The sequence below is a fragment of the Protobothrops mucrosquamatus genome, unplaced genomic scaffold (genome assembly GCF_001527695.2).
Source record: "Protobothrops mucrosquamatus isolate PMUCROS unplaced genomic scaffold, P.Mucros_1.0 scaffold132, whole genome shotgun sequence".
NCBI classification, from domain to species: domain Eukaryota; kingdom Metazoa; phylum Chordata; class Lepidosauria; order Squamata; family Viperidae; genus Protobothrops; species Protobothrops mucrosquamatus.
In genome coordinates this window covers 1,056,861-1,083,227 of record NW_015386499.1, presented here as the reverse complement: position 1 = coordinate 1,083,227, position 26,367 = coordinate 1,056,861, and the positions used below count along the sequence as shown (strand labels likewise).

At 40.8% G+C, this 26,367-nt stretch overlaps 1 protein-coding gene across 1 annotated transcript in view; it reads right to left on the bottom strand.

Annotated features, from left to right (window-relative positions):
• Positions 1-10,756: 10,756 nt before the first annotated feature.
• IGFBP5 (insulin like growth factor binding protein 5) overlaps positions 10,757-26,367 on the bottom strand; it is a 34,134-nt gene continuing 18,523 nt past the window's right edge. The window contains exons 2-4 of the mRNA XM_015813070.1: positions 14,180-14,409; positions 11,666-11,785; positions 10,757-11,073 (exon numbers count right to left, since the gene is read on the bottom strand). Coding sequence (XP_015668556.1) covers positions 10,942-11,073; positions 11,666-11,785; positions 14,180-14,409 — 482 coding nt within the window. The 3' untranslated portion in view covers positions 10,757-10,941. The remainder of the gene's footprint in view (positions 11,074-11,665; positions 11,786-14,179; positions 14,410-26,367) is intronic.

Below are 26,367 nucleotides of genomic sequence, written 5' to 3'. Positions count from 1 at the left end.
ATGCCCGTTGCTGGTTGGCTAACTAGCAACAGGGTCTTGCCAGCCAATGGAATTGTGTGATTACAAGCCAGGGGAATCCCATAAAAGAGGGCTCCCCTGGCCCAGAGAGCCAGTCCGGATTTACCTTATGCCTTGCCAATAAACCAAGAGCTGACTGTCACTCGACTCGTGTCTTACTGCCTGCGCGATCTAACATCTTTCCTTGAAAATGTTTCACTTCTCATCCAAGAAGCTTCCTCAGTTTCTCCAGAACTGAAGAAGTTTCTTGAATAAGAAGCAAAACATTTTCAAAGAAAAAAAAACTAAGAAAGTCCAGTTGCCTTCTGAAAAACACCTTTGGGTCACAGTGGGTGAGTTATATGCAACATGAGTGCATCTACATAATGCAAATAGAATTTTTGATTCCCTTTAAATTTGGGGGAGAATTGCTTCATTTTTTCCAAATCATGTTCAGCCTGTCTGGAAGTTGACAAAAGTTTTCTCCTTCAGAAATAGAAAGGGCTTCAGAGGCCACATGTACTCTTGGGACTGAGTTTGCTTAGCTCTGTAGTCAAGGCTTGGTGCCCCATCTCCCAACAGGGTGGAAAGTAAGTTGCAATTCCTTCTGCAAAATGCAGTACAATACTGTTTCTAAGACCAGCAGAAAGGAGGCAAAATATGTAGGCTATACTTAGCTCATTCTGCTGCTCATTCTGCTGGAGCTAACATAGGAACTGTGATTTGTAATGATTAACAAACACACTTTGTGAAGAAAAAAGCATCTAGCTTAGAAAAACCAAGCAGGAATGGGCTTAGCATTTCAATTTGAGATCAGCAGAAAATCCTTGCTTATAGACTACACCAAGTTCAAGTTTCAAGTTTCAAGTTTATTGCATTTATATCCCGCCCTTCTCCTAGTGGACTCAGGGCGGCTTACAGCCAATTAAAAACAGAACAATCGATACAAATCTACAAAATTTAAAATCAATTAAAAGATATATTCAATAGGCCTATTCATATTTTAAAATTAATTAGAAACCAATTTAAAATGTCCCTAGGCCAGTCCTGCCTGCTGAAACACCCATGTCTTGAGGGCGCGGCGGAAGGAGGGCGCGGCGGAAGGAGGGCGCGGCGGATTCCGGATCTCTGGGGGCAGCTCGTTCCAGAGGGTGTCAAACTGCTGGCCTGCGGGCCGGATGCATCATACCGAAACCGTGCCCACTCCAGCTCCGGCAATGGGGGAAAAGTCGCAATATGTCCTGACATGTCACATGACGTGGTGAGTTTGACACCTCTGGGCTATACCAATAAGTGGTGGAAAAAATTCCAGAAGGCAACAATGGCAAACAACTAGATTGCATACCCATAAAACTCTATATGGATGTGTCCAGGAAAACTACACTCAAAAAGAGTGTCTTACTAAATTTTCTTTAGTAAGTCAATCAGCACAGTTGGCAAAAGGCAGAATGACATAATTGGCCAGCAGTCATTTTCAGAACATTTCTCCATCCATGTATCTATAGCTACCAGTAATTTCTAAAATTTTTAATGAATGGACATGGTAACCTAGCTCTTTTGTAGCCTCCTAAAATACTTCTTTCATTGATCCAGTGCTGAAAGACCTGAATAGATGGGATTACTTTAAAAAGTCTCTCTTATATAATCCCATCTATATCCTGTCCAGGATTTAATATTTCTCTTTATTTTCTCTTCCCCAGCTCCATTTCGGTCAATAAATCAATCTAAATTCCTGATCACTTTTCCTCCTTAATTATTCCCTTTTACAGATCAAGATTAATGAAATTAGAAGCTCTCAGATGTCCTCCTGTAGCCTCTGAATAGCTTTAGGGAACAAGTTTCCCTGTTAGTATTATGTTCCATGTTCGGGGGAATGAGAGGATGCTGAGAAGGGATCCTGCCAATGAGAAGTTGCAGGTTGGATCATCTGAAAAACTCTAATGCAAGTTAATTTCTGTCTGACTATAAGAAGAAAATGTTCTTCTCTTGGTATTAGAATTTAACCAAAGGAACAGAGTGGGATAATGGGGCACATTCTTGACATCAAAAGCAGGCATTATAAATAAATATGCCTTGGCTAGCAACAAGGTTCCTTTGGAACAAGGACCAATGAAAATATTTCAATCTGCTGGATGCTTGAACAAGTATCACACCATATTATTAATGTGAAACAAGTTTTGCCCTGATCCTATCTCAACGTTTGGGATAAGTAACCACATCTGCCCATGTGTCCATGCACAGATGCAAATCCAAGGCAGAAAGAAAAAAGTCGTAGGAACTGAAAGAGGTTTTTGTGGGCAGAGATCCCACCAACATTGATTATCATTTTTTAATTTTATCTCAAGGGTGGGTTCTACTTGGCTAAGATGCATCAATAATAGCCTCTTCTGAGACCTTTAATTGCTGTTTGTTTTAATGATCAGAAGTAAATTAAGCTTAGGAGATGATGGAATAGGATGTGCTACCAAACCATCTCTAGGTGGCTATACTCCCTGCCCCTTAAGAAAAGTATAAAAAATGGCAAAATGAACCTTGGCATAGACTTAAAAACTCCAGAGAAAAAGATGTACAAATGTTGGCCAAAGGGTTTTGTTTGTTGGGTTCTTAGCAAATTAAGACACATTGATAGGTATATATCTCCCCCCCCCCGGTAATCCTTTTAATATTTATTCAATAATTCAGATCAGCCAGGGTTAGATAGATGTACCAGATAAGTAGGCATTTTAAAAATAATTCCTTGCTAATGATTCTTGCAAACTCTTGAAATGCTTATGTGAACATCTGTAGATTTTTTTTTTATCCCGAGGATGTAAAAAGAGCTGCAATGATAGACAGGACCGGAATTTGTGCACATTGTGTACATTTCCATGTCATATTTGTCCATTTCTCTGATAGGTATACTCTGTGGTTGTTATACTTCATGGTGGAAATATAATATAGCGTTTTTATGATCCCTTGTGCAGTTTATATAACGCTCTGTAATTCATCCCTTTTTTCACTTGTAACTTTCTATTGCCAGCCAGATACTTTAAGACAACCTCTAATCTGTGCTTCCCTCTTGTGGACAGAGGTGAAGTAGCAGTCATTGTGCTCTCCCCCCCCCCCATTTATTTTTTTTAATATCAGTCTTATGGTACCGTAGAGTTTATGCCTTCCAGATTACTTAAATTTTAAGGTTCCTCAAGTCTCTTTGTTATTCTGACAGACTGCTTCACTGATTTTTTTAAAAAAATATTTATCATAAAAGAGACAGTTGAGTGTAGTGATTAAGGCATAGGTGTCAAACTTGCCACGTCACGTGACGTGTCACAATGTATCGCAATGTTTTTTGCATTGCCGGAGCTGGGGTGGGCTTGGTCTCCCTATGATGCAACCGGCCCATGGGCCGGCAGTTTGACACCCCTGGATTAAGGTGTCAGGTTAGGAACCAGGAGATGTGCATTCTTTCAAAATATTCTCAAAAATATTGAGAATATTCTCTTGCAGCCCAACCCACCTCACAGGATTATTGTTGTGAGGAAAATAGGAGACTGGGACATTATGTATGCCATTTTGAGCTGTACAAAATAAAGATGAGAAGTAAACTAATCATAATAGTGGAATACTGAGGATGTATTCAGAATCAGTTCAATCATTGGCATCCTTCAGTTTCGAGAGACTATGGTATTGTGCTCTGGAAAGAGGTCCCAAGGCAGCATCTGGTGTGGCTAAAAAGGCCAATTCGAGAATGGTAGTCCCTTCCACACTGAGGGCAGATACAATCTTTCCCCTGTCCAGCCCCCAGATTTCGATGGTTCTGGGACTGCCTCTTTGCCTCAGCCTGCCGCACAAGTGTCTCTTCAAATTGGAGAAGGCCATGCTGCATCTTTAGCCTCCAGGCTGAACGATCAGAGGTCAAGGATTCCCAGCTGTTTATGTCCCAAGGCCTTTAGGTCCCTCTTGCAGATATCCTTATATCGCAGCTCAGGGGCGCTTTCCCTGCACTAGTTCTCCATACAGGAGATCTTTCGGAATCAATTGTGTTCATGGGAAGAAGAGGAGGAAGGGATCAAACTACAACTCTTAGCTGAGTAATGCTTTGTGCATCTTTATCTTCCCTACCAGGAACATCCAAAATAGTCCAAGAATTACACTTGAGCTACATTGACAAGAGTGGCAGCTTGACGGATAACCTTGAATCTCTTTTATTCCAATACTAATAGGACAATGTACTGTAATTTGTTAAGAATCAACAGTAAAATACCCAAGTAAGAAAAACAAGGCCAATTTTTGGAAAGGGTTCAGAAATGGTTTGCCCTTGCCTCCTTCCTAGGGCTAAGAGAAACGGACCGGCCAAAGGTCACCTAACTGGTTTTGTGCCTAAGGTAACACTAGAACTCCTGGTCTCCTGGTTTCTAGCCTGATGCCTTAATCACTACATCAGGCTGGCTCTGAAGTGGTATATTTTCATTCTAGCGAATTAATCAATATTCCATCTTGCAAAATGTGACTCCACCAAAGAGGACAATAGAATAGGACAAATGTTTTTGTGATCTGGTTCGGAATAATTTTGATTCACAATGTTCTGGTGCCATCATGGTGTAGATTTGACTTTGACCTAATAATACACCCAACTCTATCTTCTCTCCTGTGAAAAAGTGGATGTTATTGATTCTTAGTGGGAACGTGAAGTAAAACAGTGGGGAACCCTGATGAATTAAGGATAATGCTGATGCTCAGCTGTGCCATGAGGTGCCCTATATTTTCCACAACTTGTGTAATAATAGGTCTTTGATCCATCTCCATCTCTGTGTAAGTCTTATGTCTATTTTGATAGTTCCAAAGAAAGATTCTCCATTGGCTTGCTTAATAGCAGGCTGGCCAATTTTAATCCAGCTTATATTGAACACACAGACTTGTTTTAGGCCATGCACACAGACTTAACTGAATGCATAACTTTATTAAATAAATGCTTTGTCATAAGAAAAGACAAAGATCAAAGAGTAACATAAATTATAAGTTGAATAAATAGTATACAGCAATCTTCACCTTTTAATAAAATGTGAGATTCTTTTTTTTTAAGTACAAAATGCTAAACAGAGCATTACACTCCTCATCCATTGTCAGATTTTTTTTTTCACAAACTGCATTTTCCCCCCAACTGGTAAGAGTATGAATATTCTTGTTTACTGCAAAGGAAAACAAAAACAAATAGCCACAGAACTACTGTATGTATGTAAAGCTATTAAAAGCTACTGTAAAATGTGTAGTGACTAAATGGTGTAATGAAAAACAAAAACCACAAAACCAGGCAGGAATCTCGGAATCTTGTGTTTTCACTGTGCTACCATGGGGTGTAATCATTGCATTGGAAGGGCTTAAAGGGGGCAAGGTTGGAAGTGGATGGACTCAGGCTTTTGTGTATCGGCCGAGAGGCTCCTAACAAGAAGGGGAACTGGGGTGATCGGCTAACTGCATAAGTTATCTAGCCTCTATTAAAAGTGAAGGAAGGAAGGAAGGAAGGAAGGAGAGAGGGATGAAGTGAAGAAATAGTGCAGTCTTCCTCTTTGAACTAGTGGTTTCAAAACACAACTGTCCACCACAGCACTGACAAAGGATCTCTGGCTGCAAATAAGTTTGGGCTATTCTAGAAGCTGCCTGCCTTTGAATATTATCAGCTGCAGTGTGACTCTCTAGAGAAGTCTTCTCTGACTTGATGATTTCCAGATGCATTGGGACCCTAACGCCTGACCAGAGTGGCTTAGGGTTTGTTGAGTGTTTGACACATCTGGAGATTCTTCAGGCTGGAGAAGGCTGTTAGAGGTCCAGGTCTGCTCCTAATTCCAATTGGCTGGTGATGCTCTTGGACTTCAGAATTTACCACCTTTGGTGCCTCCAAAGCCTCCTTCACACTTCAATTCTTTGTACTTCTGAAGGGAGCTTTCCCCACTGCTTTGTCTTTTATCATTTTTCTTACCTCCTCTGATTTGCTCCTCTGATGGGAGGAGGGTCATTTATTGGCGGAGAAAAAAATCAGGGGAGCCTTCTCCCTTTGGTCAAGGATGAAGATGAGATTCAAAGCAGCTGGGTTGTTGGCCAAAGTGACTTGCTTCCCTTTTCCTCCACCCTAGGTCATGGTTGATCAAATTATTTTGGAGCTTGGGCAAGAAACCTTGAAAGACCTCTCCTTTGCAGGAAAGAAGTAAAGAAGACTAGTAGGTGGAGAAAGAATAAAGATTAATTCTAAAGATAGCTGCCCTCATAAGAAGGAACCCACCTCCCACTTTGCTTTATTCACCTTTCCTAGAAATAATCAAAGCTTGCAGGGATGGCTTACAAAAGGAGCTTCCTTGCATTTCTAATGAGATTTTAAGTGCTGGGGCAAGAAATCCAGTGAAATGGCCTTCTACAGGTTGAAGTCTACAACGGTGACCCTATCCTCCAGGCTATTTAAGTCAAGGTTAAATAATACAGATATAAGAGAGGTTCTACTATAGCTAATGTACATAGGTTTTTCTTTCTTGTCTCAGCCAGCAAAATAATGAGATGACGGGACTATGAGTTTCTGAGACAGTGGTGGCAGCAACATTGCGTCAGGACTGGCGAGGGAACAACTATAAGGGGAAATTATTCTGTTGAGTCACCTCCCTTGACTGTAGAATTTGTCTTATGTGTCTCAAGGATAGGAAGGCCAGCAAACCTTTCTCAAGCCTATTTACTAAGGAAGAAAGGCTGGAAAGGAAGAAAGACATTCTGTGCAGGATAGTGTTTTCAAGTGTCAGGAAACAACAGATACATATCAAGGAAGGATGGTGAGGGAGGAGGAAAAGGAAATAACATGGTTTGAATTGAAACCAGTCCGGGGGGGGGGGGAGGAAGAAGGTTTTGAGTTACATTCTTTCGTCTTATGTAATTTAGGATTTGTAATTTGTATCTCAGACTGACACGTACTTAACAATAATCTTCCTTTCTAACGTAATGATTATTTCTCTTTCTAGGAACCTTAGGAAATTCAGTCATATAGTAGGACTCTGAACACACTTAGAAAGCTATAGTTGTCAGAATACTTTGGGAAGAGCTAAGCAAAAAAAAACATATATATATAGTAACAGAAATCCAGCATGACCTGTAAAATTGCCTCACTTTTTTATGTGCCTAGTACATCTTCTTCTACTTTATGGACTAGCAGATGGCATGTATATACCTCACCTTCTCTTCTTTAGCTTTATGGGAGGAGGCACTGATTTTAGAATCCTCAGGCTTCCTCTCTCTCTTAAAGCCATCCTGTGGGCCCAGAGACAAATGCTTTTGTTAAGATTCCCTGCCCTATAGACAATAAAGAGGCTCCAACCCAACCTTAGGCAGGGTCAGATTCATTCAAAAGGGGACCAAACTCAACCTCCACCATCAAACATCACAAACTAGCAGATACGACATACATGAGCAGGACCATTCTGTTCTCTAGTCCAGTCTAGTTATAATGGAAGGAAGGCAAAGGGGTTTTTGCAACGAACTTCCCCTGGAAATGCCAGGTCCAGAGTAAAGACAGGAATAACCATGGCAGCAATTGGTCATTTGAAGGAATTCTAAGACAAATTACTCATTTACAATATTAGGTCATCCCAGCTTGAAACATTGACCATTTTTCCAAAGAGACCCCTGACTGCCATTTGGCTATCGTTGGAGAAGAAATTCTCTCACCAGGGTTTGAGAAGGCTGTGGTTTAGCAATGATTGATGGGGATTGGATTTAACTCTTCCCAACTCCTCATAGAAGATCTGATGGAAAATCTAAAATCATGCACCAATCTTTTTGCTTGGGCTTAAGTTATCACAGAGGCTGGCAAAAAAGTGCCTCAAGTTGCCAACAGCCCCGAATCGCTTCCTCCTTTCACCATCACATTGATATGCACTCTTTTCATGCATCATGTACTTGGGACAGAGAAGTCCATTCATACAATTTCTGGATTTATTATGTAGATCAACCTTCTTCTGCTTGATGCCATTGATGCCATCCTAACAGTAGAGCTTTTTCCCTGGGGATTTTGAGTATCACTGTCCCAACACTTTTAGAGTTGGAGACCCACACTGTCATTAATTAGCATTAGCGGTCTCTAGCATCTTATCTATCATAGAATTTGAAAGGAAGGTTTAGGCTTTTGACTAATTATAGAGCCAGCAGAATATTCCAGGGCTTTCTTAAAAGGGAAGAGGACATAAACAGTTCAACCAGTTACTAGCCCAGTGGAGATAGTAAACTTAGGCATATTGTCCTCTTCCAAAAGCAGGATGGGAAGGGGGAAAGTACTTGGATTCAGCTGTCACAGTAGCAAATATTTCAGCCAAAAGTACAGTTCAACCATTTGTTTGTATGAAAACTCATGGTAGTCTGATACTCAACTCTTAGAAGAATAACTATGAAATCACTGCTGCCAAAGCCCAGGGAAGGCGACAGATGGAGCACTTAGAGGTGACAATTTCTGGAAATCTGAATAATAACAAATAATTGGATCAGATATCAAGACGTGGGGCAAATGGATAGAGCTGAATTTTTCTTTCATGGTTGATAGTAGCCAACAACTAATCAGACTTCAAACATGTATACCCACTGAAGAAATCAATGTTGTATCCATCCTTATAAGGAGAGGATTTTACTCATCTACCTTCTGCTTTCATAGTGAGGCCAAATATCCCAATTTGCTTACCAATTCCCATATCCATGCTAATGCAAGATATTCATTAGCTTTCCAACATAGTTTTGGAACCTAGTTGAATATTAGTGGTGAAGGGAGGGGAGCCGAGGAGCAAAACCCACCATAGTCATTTGGATGCAATAGCCAATCCTGTCAGGAAGATTTCTTATTTCCTTTCATCTGTGTTAGTTGTGAGTATTGTGCATCATGGGTGTCCTTCTGATCCTATCAGACTGTCCTTTCCAGATGCTGGACAGTCGTGGGCTTGCTGTGCCTGCTCTCAGGAAGCCAGCTCCTTTCTCCAGGTTTCTGATCAGTACTTGGCTTGGAAGTGCTTGCAGCCAGTCCCAGCAAAGTCCTCAAGTCCTTTGGAGTTCTCTCTCAGAAGGGAAACATATTAAGGACTGTCTTATATTGGGCTAGATCATGGTGGCCCAATATTTCTTGCTGGCTGCTGAGTCAAGGATTCATTCCCCCAGTCAGAATGGGAGCTGTTCCTTCTTGTAGTTGCCTTGCCTTTCATCCATTGTTATGGGCATTGGAAAACAACAACAACCACCACCACCACCTTGTTATGGCAGCGTCCGTGGAGACGTAACAAAGAATTAAAGCAACAATTATCATTACAAAGAAATTAAACAGCTTTAGTGGTCTGCCCAAGCCTGCATGCAAAAGCTGTTGAATCAATGGTCTCTGCAAGTGGTTGTATGGGTTTGGTTTCTCTTCCTTTCCTGACAGGGTCCCTAGGTCTTTAACAGTGGGGCAGTGTCAAAAATTAAATAGATACAGCTTCTCCCCAGGACAAATAATGCATTAGTGTAGATCAAATCTTCACTGTTGAATTTCTGCTTACTAAGCAGCTGTTAGAGATGCCAAAGCTCTGTCAGGGGAGAGGGGCAGCCAGTCACTCAAGTATGCTTTGAAATAGTAGAGGCCTCTGCCTACAGAGACTTCTCTAAATGTTGTAGATATGGGGAAATGGTAAAACATTTCCCTTATTACAGATCATGTTTACATTTCTAGTACGTGTAATTTTATAAATCGTCAACCAGCTTCTTGGAATTTTCATTGTAAAGGACATTTGGGATATCATAGTGAAGAATCAGGTGTCCTTCCAGAGTTATAAAAAAAACACAAAAAAGGCAAAGGGATCTTACTGTTTTAGCCTGTCAGAAGGTGGAAATCCACAGGTGTGTTTATAGAAGCAACAAACATTTCAGGCTTTAAGTGCCTGCAAGATGTCTGGCAAACCATGTTTCAACTTGGGCACTTTTCCTGCAAATATACAACTCTGAACACCTTTGACTTATGCAAGTAGCCCTGAACAAGTTGCTGGGCCTTCATGCACAATGAAAATCAAAGGGCTTTGCATGTAAGGAACTGGGATTGTTCAATCGAGAACAAAGAGTAAACATCTGCGCACACATCTGTATTTACATAGGAAAGGGCTGTACAAGACACTTTAAATAATCAGGTTGAACCCTTTTGCTGTCCTGGGAAAGAAACCCACCGGGAACAATAAGTTTTTAATTCTTAATTTTGCTTCATCCCACTATAGGATCCTGTTGTCATCTGACCTTTTGCTTTTTAATAAAAGGGAAGTCATAGAGGGCAAGGGCACCAACAAGCTTTAGTCCTTGTTAGGGAAAAGAGAGAGAGAGGTTCCAGAAATGAACATTTTTTTAAAAAAAAAAAAAAAGGAAGAAAGAAAGAAAGAAAAACATGCCCAAGTAGATAATAGATAATGAGAGGCCTGCTTGTCCTAAGAGTTGTTTGGTTAAACTAAGTACTTTTTAAACTGGAAAGACTTTAAAACTGCAATATCAAAGAAGGGAGAAAAGGAAATAGTATTCAAGTGCCTCTGAGAGCTTCCTAGGTCAGTGCTTCTCTGGGTGGCAGGCTAGAGTCAAGGGCAAGCATGGTGGCATATGAGCTTCTTGATGGCCCTGTCCCATGGAGGTGGTCATCATGGTCTTCCTTCCTTCCTTCCTTCCTTCCTTCCTTCCTTCCTTCCTTCCTTCCTTCCTTCCTTCCTTCCTTCCTTCCTTCCTTCCTTCCTTCCTTCCTCCCTTCCTTCCTTCCGCCTTTAATGGGTTGCCTTTTCTCCTTCAGTCTCTTGTCATTGCCACTCCGAGAAGCCGATGACATTCTGTAGATTCCGAGGTCCACAGTTTCTTAAATGAGATGAAAGGAATCAGTTTCTTGGGGCATCGTGAGGTGTGGGTGGGTGATGGGTGGGGAAGGGCTCTGGCAGAGAGAGGCAGCCGGGATCTTCATTCTGTGTTTCCGCTGTCAAAGTTGTGACACTGCAGGTCTCCAGCTACATAATCAGTTCCTGGCAGCTTCAATCCATACTTGTCCACACACCAGCACAGCCCACGTTTTCGGCCCCGAGATGGTTTGCACTAGAGAGGGGAAGGGAAAGGATCAACAGTGAGAAGGAGGGTAGCTGGGCTGCCATTTCTAACACCTGATTCATCTTGCGTGGAATTAATCTGAACTTTTAACATCATCAAGCTGTCAGGAGAGGAGGACAGAAATATAAATCCAACTGGATACTTAGCTCAGTAGGACTGATCTTACAGAATATTCCCTCACTGTCAGAAATTTAATTATTTGGGGTGCAGGGGAAGGCTACACAGTGCACTCCTGAGGTGGTGACTGGCCTACCCTCTAACACAGGGGGAAAAAAATATCCTATCTGGAATTATGTCATATACGACATTTGCAGTGATTCTGGATCTAAACTGTAGCCTTCCTCCCCCCTAGTTTTTTGGGGCTTCTATAGCCTTCCCACAACTGAACAAATTTAATTTCTGTCTCAGCTATGGCCTGGGATTCAAAACTCCAAAATAGTGGTAGGACAAGAGGTTTCCCATTGCCAGAAACCCAGTTCTGATGTCTGGACTGACAATGAAAAAATGGTGCAAATTTATCCCTGCTCCTTATCTGCAAAGCATACATTTTTTTTATTTTGAATCCAGCAGGAAATAATACCTGTTTCCTTTTATAGAAACCTTTCCTGTCACAGTTGGGCAGATGAACAGCTCGAGGGATCATTCGCTGACTAGATTTGAGCTCCTGTAACGAGGCTTCCATTTGCCGACGGCAAGGGCCCTGAAGAAAGAGAAGCAACCAGAGAAAGGTTGGTTAAGGAATACTAAGACAATCAATGGTAAAGTGGATGAACGCAGAGCTTCTGACTTGGGGTCAGATTATAACGAGAGCAGGGGTCTTCAAACTTGGTCTTTTTATGACTTCTGGACTTCAATTCCCAGAATTCCTCAGCCAGCGTGCCTGGCTGAGGAATTCTGGGAGTTGAAATCCACAAGTCATAAAAGGGCCAAGTTTGAAGACCCCTGAACTATAGTATACTCCTAGGGACACCAATTTTGACAATGGCTTAATTTATCTGAGTGTGAGGGCTAATATTGTTATTTATTTAAATATATTGGCCACCCAATGTCAGTGGACTCTGGGCCACTTTTTACAAAGCTAACTAACAAACAGATCAGCTAAAAACATAAAATCAGACAGACAACCTAGACTAAAACAACCCAATAAACAACAAAATGGATAAAACAAAACAGAGGGCATTGAAGAAATAATAAATCTCAGGCTTGGGACAAAGTCAGATTTTTTAAAGCTTTCCAGAACCCCAAGAAAGAGGATGCCATCTTTATCTGGGAGGCTAGACCAGGGGAATTCTGTTTGGGGGCTACAACAGACAGGACAGGCTTCCTAAGTCCCATAACATGGCAATAATTAGTGGAGGTGACTTGGAGTGCACTCATTGTGCTGGAACACACTGATGATTTGAATAAGTGGTCTCTTGGGTATCCAAGCTTTATGCCATAAAGGTTTTATAAGTAATAACCAGCACCCTGAATTACACTTGGAAACTAATTGGCAGCTGGTGTAGCTGGCAGAGCAGTAGTGACACAGGGACATATTCAGTACTGCCTGTTAATGCTTAAAGTGCCACTGCATTTTGAACCAGCTGTAACTTCCCAGTGATTTTCAAAGGGAGCCCCATTTTAAGCACATTGCACTAATCCAATGAGAGGTGACCAAGATATAGGTAACTGTCTGAAGGGCCTCCTGATCAAATAAAGAGCACAACTGGTGCACAAGATGAACTGTGCAAAGGCCCTCCTGACCACAACAGCCCACCTGCTCTTTTGCCTTCTCCAAATTCCTTGAAAGATGAAGATTGTTCCTTTGGCATATAAAAGCAGTGAGAGACTCCCTCTTATGTTGACTATTGCAAACATAATCAATAAGCCTCCCTGGTTTAAGTTATGAAAAGCTGAGGAGCCAAACAAATTTCTCTGAATGAAAGTCCAAATTGAGTTCACATTTAAGCATTTTTAGCAGGAACAAAATTACAGAAACTTTCTGATGGTGCCTGTCCAGATCATAGAAAGGTTACTGGAGAAATCAAGAGAGAAAGCAAGCTCTTCGATCGATTTGGGTCTGTAAAACAGAAATTTTTTGATCTGAAATTTGGCAGGTCTGATAACCTCATAGAAATTTGAAATTGGATTGTTGGTTTGGAAAACATGTGTAGTGCCATTTAGAACCCTGGTTGGTTTCTCAGCTTAAGCCAACTGAAACAATGCAAGCAAATTGACAAAAATGAAAAAACAAAACAAAACACCCTTGTCTTTTTGGTAAAAACACCAGGAGAAAATGGAATCATGGCTGATTCACGTGCAGCTTGTTGACAAGGACCACACCCATGTGCTTCTCAGATGTAATAGTTCCAAGCCATGAGTTTCCTATCTTGTATATGCATCCTGTACTTTTTCTCTCTAAATATAATAACTTACATTTGTCCTTGTTAACAGACAACACGCTCTTCTCAGCCCAGTCTTCCTATCTGACCAAATTAGACTGAAATCTTGTTCTGACATTCTGGCATTGGCCAAAATATTGCCTCTGATATATTAGTCAGGCCTCCTAATGTTGTCATCCAGAAAGTTGATAAGCAGCTCACCAATCCTATTACTTATTTATTTTATCCAGCCTGTATTATTTTTATAAATAACTCAAGGTATCAAACACACAATACTCCTTCCTCCTCCTATTTTCCTCACAATAACCACCCTGTGAGGTGGGTTAGGCTAGGAGAGAATGACTGTCCCAAAGTCACCCAGTTGCCTTTTATATCTAAGGCCGGACAAGAATTCACAGTCTCCTGGTTTCTAGCCTGGAGTCTTAACTCTTAGACCAAACTGACACTTATCCAGGTAATTAATAAAAATTTTGAACAATACTGCCCTCAAAACAGTTCTGGTTACAGTTTTCCCACTCCATGTTGAGCCTTTAAGGCTGTCTCGCTGGATGTCCACCAGCTCTAATGTCTGCCTCATACCATTCCAAGCTCTTCTGGGTAATGGCCTCCACTCAAAGTAAAGGGAGCAGGAACACGAGAGGGAGAAAAGCAAGACTGAAAGATATAGAGAAAGGAAGGTATCTGTCTTAGAGGTCTAGGAAGGCTGCTCTTACCAATTCGAATTCTGGTCTTAGCTCTGGAGCAGCAACTCGAGGGTGTGCAGTGTTTTCTGCCCCACCCACAATCTTCGATAAGGTCAACTTCTTCTTGCGGTCTTTCTTCAATGCCTCTACCTTTAGCTCGGAGAAGCGCCCAAGCCCCTTATTTCTGTACATTTTGGATGAATAGGTCTCCTCAGCCATCTCAGAAGTGGTTGGTTCTTCGTGCTCCCGGGATTCCCTTTCTAGATGGGAAAAAGAAAGAAGGAACATATTAAATCTGTGTTTAGACTTGTCACCATGTTCATCAATGTATTGGGTCCCAAATGGTGATCACATGATTTTGGAATACTGCAGCTGTCATAAATATGCCAGCTGCCAAGGGCCCTAATTTTGATCTCGTTGACTGTGGTGATGCTGTAACAATTATAAGTGCAAGGATTGGTCATAAATCATTTTTTTCAGAACTGCTGTAACTTCAAACAGTGGCCTGAATGAATGAACTGGACCTCATTTAAATCCATAGATGAAGCCTCACAGACAGAGATTTATGCACCCATCGCAGCTTTGATAACATATGTTTTTGGGGAGATTCTTTTCCTCCTACCCATGCATTGTGAGCTACTGAAATTCATTCATTTCCATAATGTAGCTGGTGAACTAATTGAAGCTGGGCAAAGACTATTCTGCCCAATCTATCAGTAGCTGTAACCTTGGAAGACACCCCAGGATTGTGCCACCCCATCAAGAGATCAGCCCTGGAGTGCCCATCATATTTTGGCTTCAATGGACATTCCCCAGCTGAATTTACTATTAGCAAGAGCAATGGTCATTTTTATCAACATTGTCTGGAAGTTATATTCTGACAAAGGGATTAAAAAAATTGGATCATCAGATATTTTTTGGTCAATACTTATTTTTTAGATGTCTCAAGACAAGCCTGAAATGCAGGCGAATAGCAAACTTTTAACATGGATCACATCTGAAAAAAGATATCCTCTCAAGTGTGTATTAGATAAAAATATTCAAAAGAGAGAGGGAGAGAGGGAGAGGGAGAGGGAGAGGGAGAGGGAGAGAGAGAGAGAGAGAGAGAGAGAGAGAGAGAGAGAGAGAGAGAGAGAGAGAGAGAGAGAGAGAGAAACATTTTACTACTGGAAAAACATTTGCATTTAAAAACAAATGTGTGTGCAGAAATTCATATATTAGGAAAAGTCTATGGAAAACAGTATTAATTTACATTTGTTTGTTTGTGTGTGTGTGTGAGAGAGAGAGAGAGAGAGAGAGAGAGAGAAAGAAAGAAAGAAAAAGAGAGAAAGAGAAAGGGAGGGAAGAAGGAGGGAGAAAGGGAGGGAAAGTTATATAATAAATCTGTGACAAATTAACTTGACAGAATCACCTGCCCCTGTTCTGACTTTGGCTTACTGGCTGGTCCAAGAAGTTTCCAAGCAGACAAATTGCTGATATCTGCCTCTTGCTAATCCTTAGTATTTGATCACTAAAAATACATTGCCTCTTAAAAGGAATTTTCCTGAGTTTCATAGTCTAGCTGGCAGTTGTTTCTTGTCCAGGTATTTGTTCTATATATTTTTTTCCTGGAAAGCAATTCCTGTTAGTGGTTTTCCACCTTGCTTTTGTGGCAGTGAATTCCAGAGGAAAAATACATCCTACCTCTTACATTTTGTACCTGATCCCTGCCAATATGATCTCTTTAATAGATAGTCATTTTCAGAGCTCCAGAGTGGTTTATATATAGGAGCAACTTGGTGACAGCTATACTTAGCTAACTTATGACCTTTAATACGGCCCTTAAAACAAAAGAGGGTTATTTTTGGTTCCCAATTTAAATTAATCTTAACTCCCAGAGTCTAGGGAATCCTGTACTGACCAATTCTACTATTAGAGCAGGGGAGAGGGGCAAGGGGAGCACAAGCTGGTAACAGGGAAGAAGAGTAGAAACGTGGCTTTCTGTATCTGTACATCTAAAGAGACAAGAGTTTCCTGAGCACTCTCTACTCTCCACTTTGCGCTAAGCTTGTTGCTCATTTCCAAAAGAGCTTTCCTTCCATGCCCACATGACCAATGGGCATTTGATTTTTGGATCAGCCTTTCTCAGGCTGGTGCCTTCCAGATATGTGAGGATGCAACCTCCTTAATTCTGAGATGATTGGCTCATCTGAATTTCCCTTCAGGATGAGAATACTGGGATTTGCAATCCCAGTTTATTTCAAAAGTGCGACCTGGGAAGCTTGCTAAGGTATCCAAGATGTGGAACCTGAAAATCTTTATGCTCTTGGTTTCAACGAGATTATCTAAGTAGCTGTAGGGTGGTCTGAATCAGTTACACATTTCTTACTGTACTCTTGAGAATCTACTGTTTAGTTCTACGATACTGCTAGGGAAAATCCTAACAGGGAACAAGCCAGTTTTCAGCAGTCCAGGCTTAGCTATGGCCTGCCTTGAAGAAAGGTAAGTTGTCCAGCAATCTTATTATCTTCTGGTAACAGCTAGCATTATAACACATTGTCCACTAAATAGCCTTTAGAGACATCGCTTAATTCAAAATACTGTATATTGATGGGCTAGAGGCCAGGAAAATATTTTACTAGTACAGAAGACACTTCATTGACTACTAATCACAAAAAAATGTTCCTTGATCATAATTGTTGTTATTGCAGTCTGGCATTTGTGTCATTTTTCCCTTCTTGTCTAACGCTGCGCTTTTATCAGAAGGAGCTTTATATGGAAATTTAGTAGGCACCTTTATAGGCACGGAGATAAAGTGGCGAAAGAATACATTGCCTGCTCTTCCTACACAATAGGACTAGGTTGTTGGTAAAGGCACAAAAGGAGCAAAAATAGCAACAATGCTTCCTAACCTCACCTAATTTAAAAAAAACAAATTTGATTATAGCCATCAAGGATAACGTGCAGTTTTTGTCTGAGTTTTTAAGATTATATCCCACCTCTTCTCCAGGAACTCAAGGAATCCTGACTGCAGATCTCCCTTCATTTTATCTTCACTACAACCCTGTGAGGTAGAAGTGGGAAGTAACCCAAAATCACCTCTAAAATTCCATGATGGAGAGCACATCCTTGATCAAAGGCTTATGCTTTGACAGCTATGCCACTAAAGTGCAGTACATATGGGTGCAACTCGTTTTTGTTGTTGCTGCTTCCAATGTCAATATTGCCTCCTAGTCCCTGCAGTTTTCTTGGCAAGTTTTCATAAGTGCCTGCTTTCTAGGGCTGAGAGAGAGAGAGAGTGACTGGCTCAAGGCCATCCAGCTGGCTTCATGCCTAAATTGAGACTAGAACTCACCGTCTCCTGGTTTTTAGTCTGGTGCCTTAACCACCTAAAATTAATTTGGTTCCTTAAGCGCCACCACAGCTTCATGCTCCAAATATACCTGCAGCTGTCCAGATTTTATTTTAGAGACAGAACTGAACCCAATTCAAATTTAATCAACTCTGAGCATGCATTGACAGTTTCTTTGCTGGCTTAAAATGAGTGTTTCTTTTTAGGCTCAGCCACCATTTTCTGAGATAAATCAAACGCTTAATGGAATCTCTCTCTCTCTCTCTCTCTCTCTCTCTCTCTCTCTCTCTCTCTCTCTCTCTCTCTCTCTCTCTCTTGCATGAGAGTACAGTGAGAAAGAGAGAAGCAGTAGATTTTGTGCAAAATTTCTTTCCCACGATAGTTCCTTATCCTGCATCCTGAAGAGGGCACCACAGGCATGCATAACAACTTGAGAAATATAATCTGGTTATAAATAAACTAGGTTATAAATTACTGGAAAATAAACTAGGTTATAAATTACTGAAAATATAAACAGTTTAACCCTGGAATCTGTCTGCAAGTCACAGCGGGGAAGCACTGGCCAACTACTAATTCCTTTGGGGCCCTGGCATGGTGATACCAGCAGTCTCCGGGAAGGGGGAAAAAAACAAGATCTACTTTGGGAGGCATGATAGAGGAGTGATAATGCTCTGAATGGTCTCTAATTCGTTGGGTGGGTTTTAGTTTTACTTCTTTAAGACTAGTTCATAAGATCCTTGGCAGAGACCCTGGCTTTAAAACCTGGAAGATTTCAGAAGCCACAAAAAGGAAGGGGCGTGTGTGGGGAGAGAATGTGTGCTCCAGCATGTTGGAAACAAGGAAAGTCTTCCTGAGCATGCCTTTTGCATAAATATCTAAATGCTTTTTTGAAAGCTGAATAGCAGTCGATGAAAGTAAATTGCTTTTACTTCAGTTAGACCTCAGCCTCTGCTTATAAAAAGATACCCTGCCTCTGCACATGGAAGTTCCATTTAGCCAGTATGGTTTGATCACTGACAGATGTGGCCATCAGGGAAAGTCATTCAGGATACCCCAGCCACATCTTCCGTGAAAGCAGTTTGAGGAGTAATGGTGGTTTGAGTTGTGCTAGTTTCTGTATATCTGTACTCTCTCGGCCTTATTCTACCTTATTCAGCAGTATAGGTAGACCTGGCCAGGTCCCTCTCCCAACTGGTTCAAAATTCTTGTTTTGAGAGGTAAAATAAAGCACCCACTTTCCCTCTTTCCTATCTTTAAACTACTTAGGGAGCAGGCTGGATATGCACAAGTATAATTTGCACGGTGTCCAGATTAGTTATTTAAAAACTTCTCCATACAATAGTGTCTTCTCCATACAAGCTAATTGTTTAAGTTTAAAAAAAAAAACTGTAGTAAGGAGGTTTGCTTAGGATGAGTAAAAAGATGAATCCCTGTAAACAGACTGGAAAGGAGGACAAGGTTAAACTCTTTCCAACCACCTTTGCTTACTCTCCACCACTGCAAATGGTTTGAAGAAAGAAGCAGACTGGTGGCCTACCCAAGAAACTCTGGAAGTTCTAATGAGTTTTATACCAACTTAAACACTGCATAGATTCATCGCAGCCAAGATGAATGTGAAGTAAACCAGTTGGTTTAAGACAGTGGTTCTCAACCTTTTTAATGCCGTGACCCCCAACCGGTCGTAAGTCAAGGACTAAACCGGTCGTAAGTCGAGGACTAAACCGGTCGTAAGTCGAGGACTAAACCGGTCGTAAGTCGAGGACTACCCAACCGGTCGTAAGTCGAGGACTTTCCCTGCCCGGGAGTGCCGCGCATGCGTGGTTCCGCCCCCGCGCCGGCTGAGGCGTAGCTGGCAAGCAGCAGAGACGGAGCAGGCCGACCACCAGCTGGCCCAGCCCAAGGGAAGTAAGGCACCCGCTGGAAAAGGGGAAAAAATGGCGGACAAAAAAAATGGCAGACAGCCTTGCTTGGCGACCCCCATGAAATGGTCGATCGACCCCAAATGGGGTCCCGACCCACAGTTTGAGAACCACTGGTTTAAGATATCACATGGCTACAGTATTTATTTTGCTGAGATGGACATAGAACAGTGTTTCTCAACCTTGACAATTTTAAGGCATGTGGACTTCAACTCCCAGAATTCCACAGCCAGCATTGCTGGCTGTGGAATTCTGGGAGTTGAAGTCCACATGCCTTAAAATTGTCAAGGTTGAGAAACAGTGACATAGAATTAGTCCAGAAGATGATTAGTGGGAGTTCCATTTTTTTTTCCTGGGCAAAATAGCATCATTTAACAGGAATTCCAGCATTTTTGCTATAAAGAAAATAGGCTTTGGAGAAGACTGGAGATTGGAACCCCTTATTAAGTTGAGGTGTAATTACAAGAATGTCTAAGCCTCGGTGGATCAAACCTAAACTTTAACATTTTAGTCCAAAGGGGTATTTTGGGGATGAGGGAAAGGATCAATTTAATCATAACCCCACAACAGAAACACACAAAACTAATTTGCATAACATTGGTCTATGCTGATTTATACCAACAAATGAAAGCATAGGGAGAAAAATAACCTAGTGATTTGTTTGCTCGCTTAGCCCATTGGCCAATTGCTAACTGCTAATACAGTAGGCTACTGAAAAACTCCCAAGCTTCATTTTTATACCAGAGAGACAGGATAGGTCTTATGAGCATACAAGTCCCCTTCAAACAGCATACTATCTTAATGGACATGAATACTTACTAAGAAGACATTAATGGATAATTTAAAAAAAAAAACAGGCTGTAAGGGCAGAGACCACAGTGGTGGGATTCAAATATGTGAACCACCGGTTCTCTGTGTGGATGCCACTTCTGGAAGTCCGTTCTGGGCCTGGGCAACAAAAAATTAGGTACCAGTTCTGCTGAACTGGTGAGAACTGGCTGAATCCCACCACTGAGTGGCCATCTTTGTTTCCAGTGATAATATTCAGTAATATGCTATTGATTAACTCAGTGGTAGTACTGTATATAGGGTGGAGTTTTTTTTTTTGCTACTTTCAAGTCAGTCTCTGACTCTTGGACAAGTCCCTGCAGTTTTCTTTGGCAAGATTTTGAAAGTGTTTTGCCATTGTCTGCTTCCTAGGGCTGAGAGAAAGTGACTGGCTGAAGATCACCCAGTTGGCCTTGTGTCTAAGACATGACTAGAGTTCACGGTATCCTGGTACCTTAACAACTACACCAAACTAGCTCTCATTATATAATAATCACACATAAAGATATAATTGAGTGGGTTTAATTACATGTGACAGATCAGAAGGGCAGGCCAGTGACAAAAATTGGGAAGAAATGGTATAAGGAAAAGACCTAGCATAATATTATGAAGAGGAAGCTAGAGGGATACTTAGGTGAGGGTCACGCGATATGCTAAATCTGGGTTAGCAATACACCAATGCTTTGTTCACTTAATATCCAGTGCCCAAACAAACAAACCATATTGTGGCATCAAGTAACTGTCTAGTTCACTTACTTTATTAAAGCAGGGGTTAAGTTTCCATTTGGAAGTGGGGAGAGAGAGGATGGAAGAAATCTCTGTCAAATAAAGTGTTTTGTGTTTTACAGATTCTGAAATCATTGCAAACATAGGGTAGCCAGGATCTTACCCTGCAACATTAGATTGGAAGTCATCTAGGTTATTAGTTTTGTTGCTGGGCAGGTGCGTATCCATGCCTTGTGTGTTAGTAATCCCAAAATCAAATTTCAAGTCTGATCTTTCTTTGACAACTTGTCAGGGGATGCGAGAGGGAGACCCAGAGAGACAATCACTCAAAGAGGCTATATTTTGGGCAGATCTCTCTGAAAAAACTCTAGTCAAGCTTTGGTTTTAAAGCAAAACAAACAAACAAAAATCTGGCCAGGTGGCAGCCTTAAGCAGCAAACTGGTTAGACTGGTTGAACTGTAGCCAGAGAGCAATGCTTGGTGGTCTCCTCAACTTTAGAATTCCTTTCTGCCTGTTCCAGTGAGAACGAGAGGAAGGGGCTGAAAAGCTCCCAGGCGTTAAGGGTGCCTGGAACTGACAGGGTGGAATGTTAGTTGGAATTCTGAAGGGCAGGGGTCTCTCCTGCTCTCCTCCCCCTACCCAGAAACTTGGGTTCGTCCAAAGATTATGTGTCCTCTGACTAGAACGAAGAGGAACAGGCTTCATTGGCTAAAAACAAATGGAGGTATTACCGATTCTACCTTGTATCATTACCTGCCATTGTAGCTGGGCTGTAAAAATTGCAGTGAGAATTTTCTGTATGTCTTTGCTGCCCCCTGATGGCTTTCTGGAGTTTTGCATGCCAGATCTTATTCTTGATATTTAAGGAGAGTTGAACTTTGCACTGGGACTAGGCCAGGGGTAGGCAACCTTGGCTCTTTTATGCTGACTCAGGAATTCTGGGAGTTGAAGTCCACGAGTCATAAAAGAGCCAAGGTTGCCTACCTCTGGACTAGGCTTACTTAGAGCTGTGGTGGTGCAGTGGTTAGAATGCAGCACTATAGGTTAACTCACTGCTCACTGCCAGGAGTTCGATCCCGAGTGGCTCAAGATTGACTCAGCTTTCCATCCTTCTGAGGTTGGTAAAAATGAGGACCCAGATTGTTGGGAGCAATATACTGACTTTGTAAACCGCTTAGAGAGGGTTGTAAAGCACTATGAAGTGGTATATAAGTCTAAGTGCTATTGCTATTGATACAATTAGAATTCTGTACCCAAGCCAAACACACATTAATGCAGCTAAAAGTTTTAAGTGTCCTCCTCCTACCCCTACTGTAAGAACATGACAGAGAGGGATGTCTGACATTTTCATTCTGGAGATATTTAGAGACGGGATAAGGAATTTGTCCCACTAGATACCAAAGAAGGGGACCCAGTACACAACAAAGCAATGGCTCCAAACAATAATCCTCATTCTTAAAAATCTGGAAACATCCCTATTAATGGTAGCATAAGATAAATCAAGGACCCTTGTTGTTGCAGATCTTGTGCAAACCAACCACATGTGTAATTCTGGGAATTTGAATTCGAACATGACAATCCATCACTTCTTATATTTTAGGATCAATATTTGGAATGAATACTCTTGAGCAGTCAATGTGATTATATTTTCAAAAGCATTTTAAAATTTGTTTTTAAGTTATCATGCCAGGGGCAAGTTGACTGATAATGCTAGAAGATGAGGTATTTGCAAGTTTCAGAGAATTGTAAAAGCAGAGGCCATAGTAAAATATTACCCCTCTTTTGTCTGAAAACAAACATGGAAACTAAACATGGATTTTAAACTGTATATACTATTAACATTCTTAATTGGATTCAAATCTTAGTAGGGATTATTCATGGATGCTTGACACTGTTTTAGAGTAGACACAAGAAGTAAAAGAGATAATATAAACATTTGAATTACATATTCAGGTATATCTTCTACAAAATAGTTGGGGTTTTGGCTTTGATCAGCCTTTTTCAGCGAAAATGATGTACCGGTACTAATTTAAGATGTCTTTGATTCTCCTTAAAATACTAATCCTCTAGTAGCTATTGTTGAGCCAATAACTATGAGATAGAAAAAGCATAGCTAAATGCTTTGCTTATTTCTCATGGTCTGTGGCCAGCCTACAAATAGCATCATCTACCAGTTGGATGCAATTTTAAGCTTTGTTTCATCTTTTACTTTCAAAGGGCAAATACTTTAGCTTATGAAGTCAGCACTTTCACCATTTTTTAAAATCAGCTTTCCGAGCGGATGGCCAAAGACTATATTGGTTGGGAATAACAACTGCTGTAGTCCAAGACATCTGGAGAAGAAAATCTAATTCAAAATGATTTTCAGGATCAGGAATTTGGAACAAAAGTTCTAGAAAATGCATTTGGCAAAGAGAAGAAAAAAGAAACATAGTAACAAAATATTTTCCAGTGTGAAGAAATACAAAGATGATCTTGGAGAAAATAAGCTGCGCCCATTGGTAGAACACAAGCTTTAGCATGGGAAAACAGGAATGCATGAGAAAGAAACTCAAGACTGGCCTGCCTTGAGTTGCTTTGGTATAAGAGGGAAGGAAGGGGAAACACAATTTAGGCTTACAAAATTCTTTTATTATAGTTTATATTAATAAAGTGGAGTTTTCCTATTTCTTATGATTCTGTTTCCTAATCTGACCTACCTAAAAATGCTGATAGTAGATTGGTACAAATGGCAATTACTTTGAGGGTATGACAGATTTTGAGTTAAGAATGATAATCCTTTTTGCCTGCTACCACTGGGATTATTTTTTTTAAAAAATTATAACCTTGAAATCAATGCATGTCAATGATTGATAATAAGCATGTTATCCCACATACATGATCATACTTTAAGCAAAGAGTACATTTTTTGGTTCACACTTTCCTGAAATACTTTATATCAAGTCAGTTGGCTTGCTCATATGTTATTTCTAGGTATCATTTTCCATCTTATGCTTAACAGAAGCAGTGGATTGGAAGATTGGTGTGGTCCAGCAGTTTAATTATTCATAAATTTTGTGTCTTGGTGGTAAACTTGCAGCACTCTTTACCTTTTTTGTTTAATACATTCTTGACAAACTCTAAAAATATGGCCTTCAGCCCTAGAAATTCAAGATCTTACAACCTGGGAGACAAGGTGGTGAGTGAATCAGACATAGGCTGCAGAGTGAGCATAAAGCCTTTTTTCCCCTTTTATGTAATGCGTGATACCTTATCATATGCAGGTTAAAAAAAAAGTTAAAGGCAACGACCACTGTATATGTTTTGTGTGTCCTCCCTCATTCTACCACCACCACCCCAGCCAGCTGTAACTCTAGATATTTTGTGCCAAAATAAATTAATTGCTTGTGATACATTCAGACTTGCTGACCTCTGTAATCTCGCACTGTGCAGCCCCGATAACAATCACAAACTCAGCAATGTGCAAATAAATTTTACATTTTTCACCAAATTGGGAGCAGCTGCTCGTGGAGATTGCATCAGGACAACAGTGCCTACTCCCCCAGCAGGCGGCTTCAACTCTACCATGATTGCAAAAAACCAAAACAGAAGCAGACCCCTTTGCTTCTCCCCAATGCATATAGATTCTTATAACATCTTTCTAGGCTTAAAACAGACATGCCAGAGTAAAGGATCCCTGCTAGAGATGTCTCTCTCTCTCTTTCTCTCTCAATGACTCCAGAGATGAAGGGTAGGTAGACATATTCGTTCACAATCTGCTCTGAGTTATGGTAACAAGAGAGGGATCTTTTTCCTTCTAAGATTCTCATTTGGGCTCCTAACCATGTGAGTGGTGAGTGAAAGCTGTTATCAGGTGACAGCTGTTGGTGCCCAGCTATCAAAGGGGATGAGGGAAGAGGGAGGTGGGGGGAAGGATTAATCACAGTTTAGTTTCTAGAGATAAAGTATCTCTGCAAGAAACTGTATCCTTTGCTAATGCATTTTAGGTTTTCCTTTCTTTCCAGAAAGGCCACAGACTGGGAAGGTCCAGGGTACCAAGACAGAGATGCTATCTTAAAAAAAAATTGTCTTGTCACACGTCAGACACAAGGGATGGAAGGTGAAATACCTGAATTCTGCTTCTGTTTTGCCATGAACATGCTATGGATTCAAAGCAGCCATTGCCGCTACCGTGGCCTTGAGTGGTGGGGAGGGACCCCTGTAATGATTTAAACAAGGTCAGGTTTGATTAATAGTGAGGGTCTACTTGGGAATTTTGGAGTTGTATAGTAGATCAATCAATTGATCGTGACAAACCATTTTTCTGTTGTCCTCAAGAAAAAAGAAAAAAACATCAACCAGGGAGTTGCCCATGAAATCATCAGGTACTGTACTCGGTTTAAAGGGTACTTTATCATGACCTAATCAAATAAGGCAGAAACCATTAGAAAGCAAAAGATAGGCTGGAATCTTTTCCCTCTATAATTATTTTGTAGCTACTTTTTAGAATATGAATTAATGGCTGAAAAGAGGGAAATACATACTTTGTCTATGATGCAACAATTAGGGGCCTATAGCCTTCTGCTAAGAATAAAAAAAAATGCAACTGATTCAAGGGTTGAATTTGTGCAGTTCACACACACAGGGCTTTTTTTTCCTCACAGAACGCTCAGAACGGAGTTCCGGCACCTTTTTTGGGATGGAACCTTGTAGGGTAGGCAAGGCGGGTTGTATGACATGTGTGAGTTCCGGCACCTTTTTTTTGTTTTTTAGAAAAAAAGCTCTGCACACAAATATAAAATTTCCATCATGGACTGAAGTCACACAGATTTCACTAGTCTTCAAAGCATTCAGAATTTTGGATTCTGTACTGTTAGGGAGTAAGTGAACCTTCTCTTCATATTCCTCCCTCCCTCCCTCCCCACAGTATAAACAGGGTGTACCTAAAGTCAGGCCCCAGAGACCATTCATTATATAAATAATATCAAATATTTAAATGTATTGCCCTTTCCTTCTAAATACTGGCTTTCTTGTTTTGCACATGATTTTTGAACATTACTAAGTACAGTAACATTTCCTTTGAAGTATTTTTCTGAAAAGAAATACTAATAAAATGTATTAAGATTGTCCTATGGAGTATAGAGTATGACCTATATGTATATGTGTGTTTTTTTTTGTGTACTTCTGTATGCACACAAAATAAATAAATAAAACGTATTATGATTAGCCTACAGGGTCTGATTTTTATTACATTCTATTTACACACATACATACACTCAGCCTCTTCCTAATTTGTTTGTTTATATTTGAATACTGAGGGCTGCTAATAAAATATACATTGACTCTTTCTGGTCACTCTCTCTGGTCTCTCTCTCTCTCTCTCTCTCTCTCTCTCTCTCTCTCTCTCTCTCTCTCTCTCTCTCTCTCTCTCTCT